At 41.5% G+C, this 15,151-nt stretch overlaps 1 protein-coding gene across 3 annotated transcripts in view; it reads right to left on the bottom strand.

The window, feature by feature from the left end:
• MYOM1 (myomesin 1) overlaps nucleotides 1-15,151 on the bottom strand; it is a 143,927-nt gene that overhangs the window by 54,136 nt on the left and 74,640 nt on the right. For all 3 annotated transcript variants that reach the window (XM_040354024.1, XM_040354026.1, XM_040354025.1), the window contains 6 exons: nucleotides 11,594-11,735; nucleotides 11,125-11,324; nucleotides 7,342-7,398; nucleotides 4,130-4,254; nucleotides 3,077-3,260; nucleotides 2,735-2,909 (listed from right to left, as the gene is read on the bottom strand). In XM_040354024.1, the coding sequence (XP_040209958.1) occupies nucleotides 2,735-2,909; nucleotides 3,077-3,260; nucleotides 4,130-4,254; nucleotides 7,342-7,398; nucleotides 11,125-11,324; nucleotides 11,594-11,735 (883 nt within the window). The remainder of the gene's footprint in view (nucleotides 1-2,734; nucleotides 2,910-3,076; nucleotides 3,261-4,129; nucleotides 4,255-7,341; nucleotides 7,399-11,124; nucleotides 11,325-11,593; nucleotides 11,736-15,151) is intronic.

Here is a 15,151-nt window from a genome sequence, read left to right as displayed (position 1 = left end):
CTAACAATTCGTAGGGAACATAAAATCGTGAAGTACCTAGGTAATTCAACTATTCATTTGCTTTTCAAGAACTAGTATTCAATTAAAACAGTAAACATTCAAGATAGAAACATTATGTACACATTAAAGTGATTCTGTCAAGTTATAAAAAAAAAAAAAGATGTAAGTGTCCCGCAATATAAGAGTTATTACACCTCTCTGCATGTCCTACCTCCCCTCCCTCCATTTCAATGCTGCAACCTCTATCAGTGTCTTTGGCATTAAATACTTCCAGTAGTGTTGGGTGCCTGTGCCCTGTGGTTTCTTCCTCTGACCCCTAGGTCACTGCTGAGTCCTGTAAAGATTTAGAAGATGGAGTACCAAACCTGTGTGGAGAGGAATACAGGCATCCAACAATCCTGAAAGTAGTAACTACTAAGTAGACTGATTAAGGCTGCAATGCTGGAGCGGACTGACCATTCGGGCACTCAGGCACTGCCCGAGGGCCCCATGCCACTGGGGGGCCCCCATCAGGGTTGCCAGCCTCAGTAAAACCAGGGACATTATGTAAAGATCTCCTATTGCCCGAGGGCCCCATAATCTTCTATAGCCCGGGGGGCCCCATGAGCTGTCAGTCCGCCCCTGGCTGCAATGCTGGAGTGAATCTAAGGTAGGAGAAATGTGCCACCAGAATCACTTTATTATTTCAGATTTACCACTTTCAACCAGCAGTAATGCGAGGCTTTCTCCCTGGTGTGGAGAAAGCCTCTTGAGGGGGGAGGGGGCGAGCAGGGAAGTCAGGACACTCTCTACTTTGCAGATAGAGAAAGAAGCTGTGTGTTGGGCGTCCTGACACTCCTGCTCACCCCCTCAAGAGGCTTTCACCACACCAGGGAGAAAGCCTTGCATTACTGTGTGGAGTTACAGACAGAAGAACAGGAAGTGAGGATTTCTCAGAAGAAATAAGGACATTTAAAAGCAAAATCAAAGGATGAGGTAAGTGAAGGAGGACTGCACTAGGATAAAGGAAGCTATTTAGGGAAAAAATGTTTTACCTTTACAACCCCTTTAAACAGAGGGTGGCAACAAATAGGAAAGCAATGTATGACACTGTTATTGGAAAGCCCAGCGTGCTCTACAAACAAACTTTTATAGTAGCACTCTGTATTAAAAAGGTTGTAAACCTCAAGAAAAAAACCCTGCAAGAAAAATGAATAATGAGCTGGTATGCATCGCATACTAGCTCATTATGGAATACTTACCTAGAGTTACTTCTGGGTTCGCGGGCTCCGGCACTGTGACTGGTGGAGCCGCGATGACGTCACTCCCACGCATGTGACAAATGACAGCAGAAGCAGCGTGTGAGTGCGCCCCCTCTCTGAAAGTGCAGAATCACATATATAATCAACAAGTGGTTGTAATATTTTACTTCTGTGTCATACTGACTACTGTATATAAATCCTTGTTTTAAAAACAAACATTTCATAAATGACAAAGTATTCCCATGGCACTATGGGTTCTCTAGAAAAAAATCACAACGGTAGTTATTTCCTTTTTAGGGTTACCCTATCTGATTACCACCTAGGATAAAGCCAACTCATAAAGCCGGGGTCCCAAACCACCCGAATGCGGACTGGTGCTGGTCCGTGACCTACTGCGGGCTGGGCCATGCGGCAGGGGAGTTGGCAGCAGCTCGATCCCTATTGGCGGCCACTTGTTTTGCTGCCCGGGCTCCGCCTCTTGTTGGTCAGCAGTTGGGGACCTGTATGTGTTTTTTGTGTCCCGGGCTGTCAGAAGGAGGAGAGCAGCCGCCACTTATTGACAGGGAAGGGGGAAAAGCTGCGCCAAGTAAATTAAAGATTAAATACAGTATATGATAATGGAAACTTGAGCGAGTAAATAGTCCATATGAAGAACCAGTAAATAGTCCATATGAAGAACCAGTCCTCCTTAAATGGCACCACAGTGACTCCACATAAAGAAAAAGTGACCAACCACCGTAACTTAGACCTGCTTACCAAATGGCAAGCATAAAGGACATTTGGCTATAACCCAGCCACAGCCTTAAGCTTGCAATGCTGATCCCTCGAGCACACAGGAAGCAGACTGGATGGCTAGAAGTCTCCCCTAGGTGTCTTGTATATTGCGTGTCCGTAATTCAGTCATATGCTCAAAGGGAAAAAAAGCTGACCATAGCGTGATACAGTCTCATAAATTTATTAAAAAATATAGTATTGCACTTACATGTCAGGTAGAAGAAAATCGTATTAAAAACAAATGCCGGCTGGCAAATACAGGAGCCCGTCCTCCTCTAAGGCCCCGTACACACGACCGAGGAACTCAACGTGCCAAACCCATCGAGTTCCTCGTCTAGTTCAGTGTGGCAGCCACCGAGGAACTCGGCGGGCCGACTTTTGCCATTGAACAACGAGGAAATAGAGAACATGTTCTCTATTTCCTCGCCGAGGTCCTCGTCGGCTTCCTCGGCCGAAAGTGTACACACGGCCGGGTTTCTCGGCAGAATTCAGCTCTGAACCGAGTTTCTGGCTGAATTCTGCCGAGAAACTCAGTCGTGTGTACGGGGCCTAAAACGACATGGTGACATCAGTACGTGCCCGTACTGATGTCACCACGTCGTTTTAGAGGAGGACGGGCTCCTGTATTTGTGATTTGTGTTTCCAATCCTTGGAGTGGCTGTGTGACCTGCAAATATGACCTGTCAAAGTCCAGTAGTAACAATATAGTATTATCTTACCTAGTGCCTTTCACTGGGTTGTTGTTGCATGGTTCCCAAACGTCTGACCCTGTGATACTGGCCTCGATGTAGTATCCCACCAACTCTCTGGATTCCTTAGATGCTGTCCATGTAATGACCACAGAAGTGTCTGTATTTCTTGTGGGCACAATATTGCTGGGAGCATTAGGAATATCTAGAAAATGATTGTTGAAAGACCCAAAAATTACAGAGGTAAAGTGTGTACTTATTTTGTTCTTACCACTTGATGAAAGTCCATCAAAAACAGACAAATTGTCATTGTAAAATAACGCTCTTGCACAAAATAATTCCATATTCAGGCCTAACGTTTAGAACACTTACCAAGTTTATCACCTACAACCGTAGCCTCAGTAGCCTCTGACGGTTCTCCAACTCCTGCAGAATTGCAAGATCGCACTCTGAAGCTGTAAGACTTTCCCTCAGCCAGATCAAACAGAGCAAATCTTGGAGACTTGACTGGTATCTCGGTATTGACTCTCTGCCAGTTCTCTGTGCCAGCCACACTCTGCAAAGCAATTAATAATACAAATATTTTGGCTGTAATTCACTGAAAGTGTTTAACTTATTACTCTGTAAGTGTATGTCTGTATAACAGTCGTAGAAAATGAGGAAAAGGGGTATTATATTTAAGCTCCTTTATTATAAATTGCAAAAAAGAAGCATTGTTTAATAAACTGTAGCTACGAGGAGGTACTGTTTATGTGAGATGGTATCATTTATATAAACCCCAATTTAAAAAATTAGGTTAACAGGAAAAGCAAACGAGAGGAAAACATTTATAGTGGATCAAATAAAAATTGCAACCCAATATTTTCCTGAAGGCCACTTTTTACAAAAAAAATTATGAATGCAAATTTATTTGCAGAAAAACTAAATGTGTATTTATTTTATATTTTCTGCAGATCAGCCAGAAAAGCACTGCAAACAGTGGATTGTGGGTGCAATCCTTGGCCTCCTGTAGACTCTTCTTTCGTCTCCTAGTCCATAACAAGGTACAGGTTAGAGAGATTGAGGATGTGTCAATGGACTATGAGAGTGGTGGTCACCACATACCTGTTCCACAAAACTAGTCGTGGAAGATGGGACTTGTAGTTCATTCATAGATCTCTGTGAATGAATGAAGCCTGCACAGCCAGACACAAAAGTAAAAAGTGACCACGTCCGAGGGGGAGAAGAACCAGATGTAAGCTATAATTGGGCCCAAAAGGTGGAGATAGGCTTTAATTTTCTACTCCTTACTAAGAATGACAGCAGTTTATATTATACTGATTGAAACAGCTCCAATGTATTTTCTCCATTTTTATTAAAATGCAATGTGGTATACAGACAAACAAACTCCAGATTATAATACTATGTGTACCAATGTGTTATCACCTTTTCCACATAATACATAACACCTTCATGACCACGTAGACCAGGTGGCTTCCAGCTGAGCACCACATAGTTTTTAGTGGCTTCTGTCACAGTGAGATCAGATGGTTGTCCAGGAATAACCCCTTCTGCAGATGACAGACACAGAGAAATCACTCATAAATGAAGGAAATATCACAGTAACTAAGTTGAAAGCACTCTTTCCTTGCAGTGCTAAATTCTGGAGTTCTATTTCTAGCAATGATACCATCTGCTTTAAGTTATATAGTTCCTTTATTGAAGGAAATAAAACAATGTAACTAATACAAAGCAAGAGGAAATGCATATATTGTAAATGTACAATGCTTGACAGGTTTTATATACTTTGATTATTTTTTTACAGTAAAACTTTATTGGTTTTGTTCATGCATTCTTTTATTTGTTATGGTCAGATCTGTAAACTAAACTACTGCAAAACATTTCAGTCATCTTGTGGATCTTCAAACTTATTTTAATATATGTTTTAGTTTCTCCCTATCGTTGCAAAAAGATCCAATTGTTTACAGAGCTCAGTAGCACATGTTGAAAGTTACCCCTGCTAGTAAATGGGTCAGAGTGACTCCCTAGACAGATGGCTCTTTCTGAAGTTTCATTGACACAGGAACTGAAGGTAGGAAGCTTTGGTTGTGCTGTCTCTTTAGATAACCTAAATTACTCTGGAAATCATTTGGCATGTATTAAATGTTTATATACACACACACACAGTAAAAACATATATAAAACATTATTTTAAAACCTAAAAACTTTAAAACATACTGGCCCAGATTCAAGAAGCACTTGAGCCCGCGCAACCATAGGTTGCGCGGCGCAAGTGCTTACTTGCTCCGGTGTAACGAGTGCTCCTGATTCAGGAACCTCGTTACACCGACTGCAGCCTAGGATCTGACAGACATAAGCCTCCTTATGCCTTCACATCCCAGGCTGCATTCTTGCGTTGGCCGCTAGGGGGCGCGGCCATTGTGATCGGCGTATAGTATGCAAATTGCATACTACCACCGATTCACAAAAGTTGCGCGGGCCCTGCGCACGCAAGGTACGGAGTTTCCGTACGGCGACTTTAGCGCAAGGTTGCTCCTGCTAATAGCAGGGGCAGCCAATGCTAAAGTATAGCTGCGCTTCCCGCTCGTGAAATTTAAATTTCACGTCGTTTACGTAAGTGATTCGTGAATGGCGCTGGACGCCATTCACGTTCACTTAGAAGCAAATGACGTCCTTGCGACGTCATTTGCCGCAATGCACGTCGGGAAAGTTTCCCGACGGAGCATGCGCTGTTCGCTCGGCGCGGGAGCGCGCCTAATTTAAATGATTCCCGCCCCCGGCGGGATCATTTACATTAGGCGCCCTTACGCAGGGCTAATTAGCATAGCGCCCGCGCAATTTACGGAGCTACTGCTCCGTGAATCGCTGGGCAAATCGAAATATTTGCGTGGGCGCAGAGAAAAATCTTTGCTCTTTGCCCACGCAAATATTGCTCCAATCTACCTGAATCTGGGCCACTATAATTAAATGAAAATTGTGCCAAATCCATGATAGTTTACCCTTGCAAGCCTGTTGCAACTTCTCTTATACTTGAAATTGATTGTGAATGTTTTTTTTATTATTGAATTAAAATAGCAAACATGTTATACTTACCTGCTCTGTGCTGTGGTTTTGTACAGAACAGCCCCATTCCTCCTCTTCTCTGGCTCCCGCTGACACTCCTGGCTCCACCCCCCCTGCTGAGTGCCCCCATAGCAAGCCGTTTGCAGGTGCTTAATCCCCAGCCCTGCTCTTTGTGTTCATAAAACAGATCCCTCATTACCAGCTTTGATTGACAGCAGTGGGAGCCAATGGCTCCCACTGCTGTATCTGAGCCAATGAGGGGCGAGAGAACCTTGCACTTTGCTGGATAGAAATTGGGCTCAGGTATGTAATTAAGTTAAAAAAAATAAAAAAAAGGCCTAAGGGACCGTTCTTTGCAAGGTATAAACCTCTTTCTTTTTTCGTTTGATTAAAAAATAAAATAAGCTTTAGCACCACTTTAAAGTAGGCCTAGAATCAGGTATATTTTTCATTGAAAGTGCTTGCATTCTATTTATTTGGTAAGTGTAACACTCACAAGTATTTATTATCTCCCCATAGGTCATACTACAGTACACCTCCTGGCAAAGCCTTCATCTGCTTCCTCCAGAAGAATAAATATGATGGTAATATTTGTTCAGGCATTATCCAGGGTCTTCTTCCTGCACTGTATTACCATCTCAGAGATGACACAGTGGGGTTGATTTACTAAAACTGGAAAGTGCAAAATCTGGTGCAGCTGTACATGGTAGCCAATCAGTTGCTAACTTCAGCTTGTTCAATTAGGCTTTGACATAAAAAACTGAAAGTGGATTGGTTTCTATGCAGAACTGCACCAGATTTTCAGCTCTCCCATTGCTGTATCTGAGCCAATGAGGGGCGAGAGAACCTTGCACTTTGCTGGATAGAAATTGGGCTCAGGTATGTAATTAAGTTAAAAAAAATAAAAAAAAGGCCTAAGGGACCGTTCTTTGCAAGGTATAAACCTCTTTCTTTTTTCGTTTGATTAAAAAATAAAATAAGCTTTAGCACCACTTTAGCAAAACTGGAAAGTGCAAAATCTGGTGCAGCTGTACATGGTAGCCAATCAGTTGCTAACTTCAGCTTGTTCAATTAGGCTTTGACATAAAAAACTGAAAGTGGATTGGTTTCTATGCAGAACTGCACCAGATTTTCAGCTCTCCAGTTTTAGTAAATCAACCCCATAGTGCTTTGTCCTTGGCTGAGTTTACAAATGACTTACACGTATCAGTCCCCCCTGCTACAGTGTCTCCCCTGGTAAATTTCTGCATATTCAAAATGAGGGGAATAGGAAACTGAGAACATTTTTCCTTATACCTGCAGGAGACTAATGACATCATGTCAGCATAGGCAAAGACACATTCCTGGAGCTCAAGATTGCTCCTTTTTGTGACCTTTCAGGAATCGATTTATTCAGACTTGTAAAGTTACTGAGAGGTCCATTTACATGTAATAAAACGGCTACCAATGACCAGGACAGCATGTGTTTGTTCATTGTGAGTAGACCATACTCGTGAGCTGCTTCGAAGGTAGTGAATTCCCTTTTAGAATATCATATCCAGTTGTCAGCATTATATGAAAATCTAAATTCTCACCTGTAGGTTCTTCCTCAGTCACAATGATCTGTCCGGTCCATGGAGCTGAGGGACGACCTAGGGGATAAAAATAATTTTATCTATTGAAATAAGATTGAATGAAAATTGGTCTTAGCCAATATAAAAGTATCCTATGTAAGACCTAAATATATGTGCATAATGTTTTCAGGCAGCTGAAGATTTAATTGGTTAATCTCTACTGTATGCGGTGTTACTGCAATTGGGGGAATACTATCAAAGAGAGCAACCTAAGCTTGCAAAGCCAGGTAATAGAACAATTTTGGCCCATGCATTTGGAATGCAAATAAAGTTCACCACACACGCTACAATTTGACTGTACAATATACTTTAAAGTGGATGTAAACCCTCAGGCCTCGTACACACGACCAAGAAACAGAATCTTGTCAAGCTTTCTTTGCGTACACACTGTCAAGACAAAATCTCGTTGTTCTCAAACGTGGTGACGTACAACACGTACAACGGCACTATAAAGGGGAAGTTTGATTCCACTAGCGCCGCCGCTGCTTTTACTAATCTCATGTTACTGAGTGTTAAGTAAAAGTTTGGTGAGAGACGATTCGTGCTTTTCAGTCTGTTACAGCGTGACGAATGTGCTATCTCCATTACGAACGCTACTTTTACAGAAGGTGCGCTCCCGTCTCATACTTTATTCTGAGCATGCGTGGGTTTCTAAGCATACACATAAACGTGTTTCTCATCGTAAACCAGCCCGACGAGAAACACGACGAGGAAATTGAGACTCCCGACGAGAAAAAAGAGAACTTGCTATATTTTTTTCTCGTCGAGATCCACGACCGTTTTCCTCTGCAAAAAAGCTCTGCCGCCAATTTTTTTGATAGATTTTGTCGAGGAAAACGGTCATGTGTACGAGGCCATACATTTACCCAGTGAAGTGACCAGCCTCAGATGCACAGAGATGAAACAATTCTCCCTACACAAGTTTTACATGCATATCTGCTGTCTTCAGCTTTCTACACTAAGCTTTCTACACTACAGAAAGTGCTGATCATATTAGAAATCTTGTGTCCTCTTCCAGCAGTGGGAGGGGAAGTCTGGGCTTACACTGTGTGAGAGCTGATTGGAGGAAAGGCATACACCCCACCTCCACATAGGCAGAGGAATAAAGGAACTTGGAGAACTGCAGTCTGAATAGACCAGCTCTCTTCTAATCTACCTCTAAGCTCCCTCCTGACACAAATTTTCAGCTGCTTTTATCTCCTGTGTTGGAGAACTTGTCAGAAGTTATCATGCTGATAACAGAGGAATGGAGCAGCAGAAATACACGGCACTTAGAGCTTTGGAGAGAGATAAGTAAACACTACAAACATATTTCATGAATGGGGTTTACAACCACTTTAAATCTACCCACTTCTTGTAGTGCAAGAACCTGCCTGTTTGAATACATACTGATTTTACAATTTTGGTAGGCCTTCATCCAACATAGTTTTGTTAAATTTAAAGGAGATTAGGGTGTAACAGTTGTCTTCTGACCATCAATAGATATTTTCTATCACAAACATCTTCATTTTTAATTAATAATATTTAATAAATGTACATAGCCTGAGTACATGGGCACTGTTAGGATTGAGTTCACCTGCTGGTGGCACTGTGCTGCTCTGGGCTGTTTGCTGCAGCTCTAGTGTCCACTAGCAGGTGTCTTCCAAGAGCCAGCAGGCTGTAGCAATTAGTTACATCAGTGTTCAGCTGCCAGGTGGCTATTTAAGGCTGCTCCTCTCTTCCCCCAGCGCGTCACTATTCCGATTGTCTCCTTGTCGCCAGAGTTCCTGATACCTATTCTGATCCATCCTGCTCCCCTCTGCCTTGCTCCTGCTCCCTGCCCTATTACCCGGTCTTGATCCCTTCTACTTGCATCCCTGCATTCCCTGTACCCTTGCCCTTATATTTGTATATAGTCAGTAGTTAGGTTCATTAGTTATTTTTTGTCATTGGGGTTTTTTTGTGTTTGCTGGAGTTTCCTATGTTCATTGTTTGCTGTGTATGCTTGTCTGTGTGTTTTACTGTAAATAAATCTCACTTTAAGAGGCGGTTCACACTGGGGCGACCTTGGATCTGACTTCAAGTTGCCCCAAGTCACGCTGTCGAGAAAATGAATTGAAGTGAATGGAAGCCATCTTAATGTACACTACTAAAGTCGCTCCGACTTCAGAAAAGGTTCCTGTACTACTTCAATCCAACTTCTAGGCGACTTGTAGGCAACTTGTACCCATTGATTTCAATGAAAGTCGCTTCAGAAGTCGGATCACCTTCTTAACTGAAGCAACAATACAGGAAGATAACATTCCCATTTCTCAGGCAAACCCCTCCCTCCCACAGAGCTGATTGTTGTTTGATTTGCCACTGGAAAGCCTCCTGTCCTGGAGGCGACTTGAAGTTGCCTTGTACTGTCCTGGAGGCAACTTGAAGTTGCCTTGTAAGTTGCCTGATGATTCATACTCAAGTCGTCTCCAAGTTGCCTCCCAAAGTCATGCTAGAAGTCGTGTTGCCCCTGTGTGAATGGGCTCTAAGGATATCTACATTGTTTAGTCTGTTTCCATGTGTAGCTACATATATCTGGCCTCCCTAACTGCTAAATCCTGACAGGCACTTTAATAAAGGCTTGAATCCTCCATATTGAATATATATGCATGCCCATCTATTAAATTAATGAGCTCATCAATCTATTCTCTCCTTTATTCAGTTTAAGACTCTGTCAAATTTGCTGGACCAATCATTTCTAATCTTCACTTGCCCTTTTGTCAAATTTTTCTTCTCAGTCCAACTTCGTATTTACCTTTCCCATCTGTTATGCTGTGTACACACGGTTGGAATTTCTGATGGAAAAAGTCTGATGGAATTTTTTCATCAGATATTCTGACTGTGTGTATGCCCGATCTGACTTTTTCCGTCAGAAATTCCGACGGACTTAGAAAGAGAAAATTCTATTGGAAATTCCGTTTGTCTGTATGGAATTCCGATGGAGAAAAAAAACATGCATACTCGGAAACAATTCGACACATGCTCGGAAGCATTGAACATCATTATTCTAGGCTCGTCTTAGTGTTGTACGTCACAGCGTTTTTGATGGTCCGAATTTTGTGTGTCCGTGTGTATACAAGACAGCTTGAGCGGAATTACATCGGAAAAACATGTCAGGGTTTTTTCCGACATGAAATCCAATCGTGTGTATGGGGCAGAAGTCTTATTTTTGGGTTGCTACTACCACTCTCTTTTTTAGTACCTACCTCCCTTGACCTCTGATCCTTCATTGACCATTCCTTTTGTCCAGTTTTCTTGACTTAATTATCTCACCTTTTGCATCTGCCTATTCTTTCCTGACAACCTTTTTACCATCCTATAATACCTTTCTTACTGAGATATTTGTTCAGTGTCCACTTCCTCTATAATTGAAACATTTTATCGCAAAGTTTTCCATTCCCTTTCATTCTCAGATTGTCTCACCTGCATCTGACTCTTCCTTGCTCTAATATCTTTTGGCATTTAATATTTGGGGTTTCCTGTCCTCAGGTTGCGTTTTTTGTGTCTGCCAACCTGTATCTAGTCCAATGTATGTTTGTATTCCTGACACACTATTTTCACATCATCACACAGCATTTTTATTAGTCTAGGCCTTTTTAAGTGGTTCCTCCTGACTGCTGGGCCAAACCTTCAACATGTTATATTGGTGCACCACATATGATTTTTCACGTTCAGTATTTGCACTGTAGACTGTGTAAGTTATTATTAGACAGGGGTATGTCTTACTTCTGATTCTGGCTCGGTCGGCAGGATCCAGAGCTGCTGCTGGCTCTGACACTCGGGAGGGTCTGCTCATTCCAGTTTTATTTACAGCACGCACACGGAATATGTAAGATCGTCCTTCAATTAATCCTGTCACTGGAAAACGGGCAAACTTTACAGGTGTGTCATTACACTGGGTCCAGTGGCTGGTGCCAACCTCACACCTTGGAGAAGGGTGGAAATAAAATGTTACATTGTAGTGATAGTAATAAACAATTTAAGAGGTTTCATTATGTTTAACGTAAATTGTAATTGCAATAAGATTTGTTTTTCTGCAGGTTCATAGAAATAAGGGGCTGATATATAGTATATATTACTGTAATAACACATAATATGGCCATCTTCTATCTCATCTGTACAAGTGGGTAAAATGTCATATTAAATCAGTGCTACAGCAAAATTATATTTGTTTATAAGCATAAGCAATATTAACCTGTCAATGAAATATCCCAGTATTGGACTTCCACCATCTACTGCCGGCTGTTTCCAAGAGATTATCACATAGTCCTTGTTAGCATCCAGGCATTCCACATCCAACGGTGCAGCTGGAGCTCCAAATATTTCTGCCTCGGCATCTAGTGTAGAGTACAAGTAAATAAGATAACAAAAGTGAACGGATTTGATAAGAGGCCCGAAATATGTTATGTACAATCAATAAAGATTGTTCAAGCAGATCTCATATTAATAACATGCTGGTCTTTTTAAGTAAATTGTCAATTTACACAGTCTAGTAAAGCACAAAAAAATTAAAGCATAGTTCATTGATATGACTGTATTGTAGTTGAACATTTGTGAACAGTTATTAATTATTCTACTTATTGTGCAGAGAATAACTGGTTACCAAATTTATGACAATATTAAAAAAAAAAATGATATTCATTTTATCGGTGATTGTATTGATATCTCTAGGATATCCTGCTCAAAATCTTCTCACATTGCAGCATTTTTTCCCATCTCTAAGTAAATAAAGTGCTATTTCTTAATGCCTATTAATCACCCAAAATATATTATACTTCCCCCCATAAACTAAATATGAATAAAAATTGGTAAAATTATATAATAACATATTATGAAAAAAAAACTAAAAGATAATACCACTATATGTGCTAAACAACAATTTTCAAAACGTTACAATTTTTTCTTTGCAAAAAAACTTTGTACAGTGACTTGTACAATTTCTAAATGTGGCAGTTGCCTTATTTAAAAAAAAAAAAAAAAAACAGTACATATTTGTATCCAGTATAATAAATGCATATACAACAATATCTGGGTTTTTTCTTCAATGTGATCCCAAACACCAGATTCCCCCCATGTAGTACTCACTACATGGGGGGAACTCACTGGATCTCCGTGATCTCTTAACCACTTCCATACCAGGTACTTACGCAGCTTCCCGCCCAAGCCAATTTTCAGCTTTCAGCACTGTCGCACTTTGAATGGCAATTGCGCGGTCATGCTACACTGTACCCAAACAAAATTGGCGTCCTTTTTTCCCCACAAATAGAGCTTTCTTTTGGTGGTATTTGATCACCTCTGCGATTTTTTTTTTTTGCGCAACAACTAAAAAAAGGCTGAAAATTTGGAAAAAAAATTACGTTTTTATTTTTTTCTGTTAATTTTTTTGTAAATAAGTTTTCTCTTTCAATTACGGGCACTGATATGGCGGCACTAATGGGCACCGATGAGATGGCACTGATGGACATCGATGAGGTAGTACTGACGGGCACAGATGAGGTGGCACTGATTGGCGGCGCTGGTATGCGACACTGATGGGCACACATAGGCGGCACTGATGGGCACACATAGGCGGCACTGATGGGCACACGTAGGCGGCACTGATGGGCACACGTAGGCGGCACTGATGGGCACACGTAGGCGGCACTGATGGGCACTCATGGGCGGCACTGGGCACTCATAGGCGGCACAGATGGGCACTCATGGGCGGCACAGATGGGCACTTATGGGTGGCACAGATGGGCACTGCTAGGTGGGCACTGGGCATGGATGGGCACTGTGGGGTGGCACTGATGGACACTGGGGTGGCGCTGATGGACACTGGGGTGGCGCTGATGGACACTGGGGTGGCGCTGATGGACACTGGGGTGGCAGCACTGATTGTTGCCAGTCAGTGCCCATTTGTGGGCACTGACTGGCATCTTTTTTCTTTATGGTTTTTTTTTTTTTTTTTTTTTTTAGACTTTTTTTTTTTTTTTTGGCTTTTTTTTTTTTTTTTGCCCACCCTGGTGCTCCAGGGTGGGCATCCCTGGTGGTCCAGTGTGGCGATCCGAGGGGGGGCTGCGCTGATAAACAATCAGCGCTAACCCCCCCTGTCAGGAGAGCCGCAGATCGGCTATCCTCTACTCGCGTCTGTCAGACGCGAGTGAGGAAGAGCCATCGGCGGCTCTTCCTGTTTACATCGTGATCAGCCGTGGTTGGACACGGCTGATCACGTGGTAAAGAGTCTCCGCCGGAGGCTCTTTACCGAGATCGGAGATGCAGGGTGTCAGACTGACACCCCGCATCACCGATCGCCGCGATGCGCGCCCCCACGGGCGCGCGCGGCATGAAATCCTGCAGGACGTTCTAGAACGTCCTGTCAGGATTTCATAACCACTTCCCGGACGTAAATCGGCCATAGGCCGGGCGGGGAAGTGGTTAAACTAATAAGCGGGTCAAACACATTCGATTTATATGGGGAATATGCATACTCATTCATACTCTCTGCATAAAACTACCTTAAAGCGGAGTTCCAACCACAATTAGCATTTTTTAAATATATGTCCTTTCATCCTGCGTTTTTATAATATAAATCTGGTCACTTACTATTTTACAATCCGCCGCCGATCTGCATAGATATTCAAAAAAGATAGTTTATAAAACTATATCTACACCGTTGTCATTTTGCTTGGGGGCATTGTGAAGCCAACAGGCACTTACTTCCTCTGGAAGTCTTGGATGGGGAGTGATAATTGGACAGCGCACTGCATCCTGGGAAATAATGACACACATTTCCCAGGAGCATTAGAGGGAGATGATGTCAGAATCCTAGGTGCTTTCAAAGGCAGATTTCGTGAGACCGCATAGCAACAGGCATTTCCAGATGAGTAAAAAAAAAATGTTTTATTTTTTATTTTATTTTTTAGTCGTAAACTACAGTTTAAAGCAAAATTGTTTTTTTGATGGAACCTTCGGGCATAAAAGAGCTCTGAAAGGTTTAACCCCTTCATGGCCAGGCCATTTTTAACTGGCAATTATGCAACACTGTACGCAAATTTAATTTATATAATTTTTTTTTTTAAATAGAGTTTTCTTTTGATGGTATTTTTTATTTTTTGCTATATAAATGAAAAAAAAAATATTATGTTTTATACTTTCTGTTATACAACACATCCAAAAAATCTAATTTCTTCATAAATTTAGGCCAAATGCATTCTACTACACGTCTTTGGTAAAAAAAAATCCCAATAAGAGTATATTAATTGGTTTGTGTGAAAGTTTTAGCGTCTACAAACTATGATATATATATTTGAAAATGTAACCACTTAAAATTCCAGGACAGTACAAATACCTCACAAATTACATATTTTTGTAAAGTAGACAGTCTGAGGTATTTAGCAAGGGGCTTGGCGAGTTTTTTGGACATTTAATTGTTATTGTTACAATTTTTGGGAAAATTAAGAAATTCAATTAAATGTGTTTTTCTTCACAATCTCTTTTTCTACATGCTTTCACCAGTGAAGTAAATCATCATAAAATGAGTGCTGTGGCAGTGATCAGGGATTCTAAATAATAATAATAATAATTTTTGATTCAATTTTTTTTTATATATTGTTTTCTACACTGGTTTTGCTTATACAGTAATGATCACTGTATAAGCAATCATTTAGCTGTCATGAATGGAATAACATTAATTAACAACTTGCTTATGGTTGGGATCTGTGATTGGCTACAGCCAATCACATGGTACAGGTAGCTAGGTACCATGTGATTG

Source organism: Rana temporaria, chromosome 5, assembly GCF_905171775.1.
Source record: "Rana temporaria chromosome 5, aRanTem1.1, whole genome shotgun sequence".
NCBI lineage: Eukaryota > Metazoa > Chordata > Amphibia > Anura > Ranidae > Rana > Rana temporaria.
Note: the sequence above shows the minus strand (reverse complement) of the source record. Positions and strands in the feature narration are given on the sequence as shown.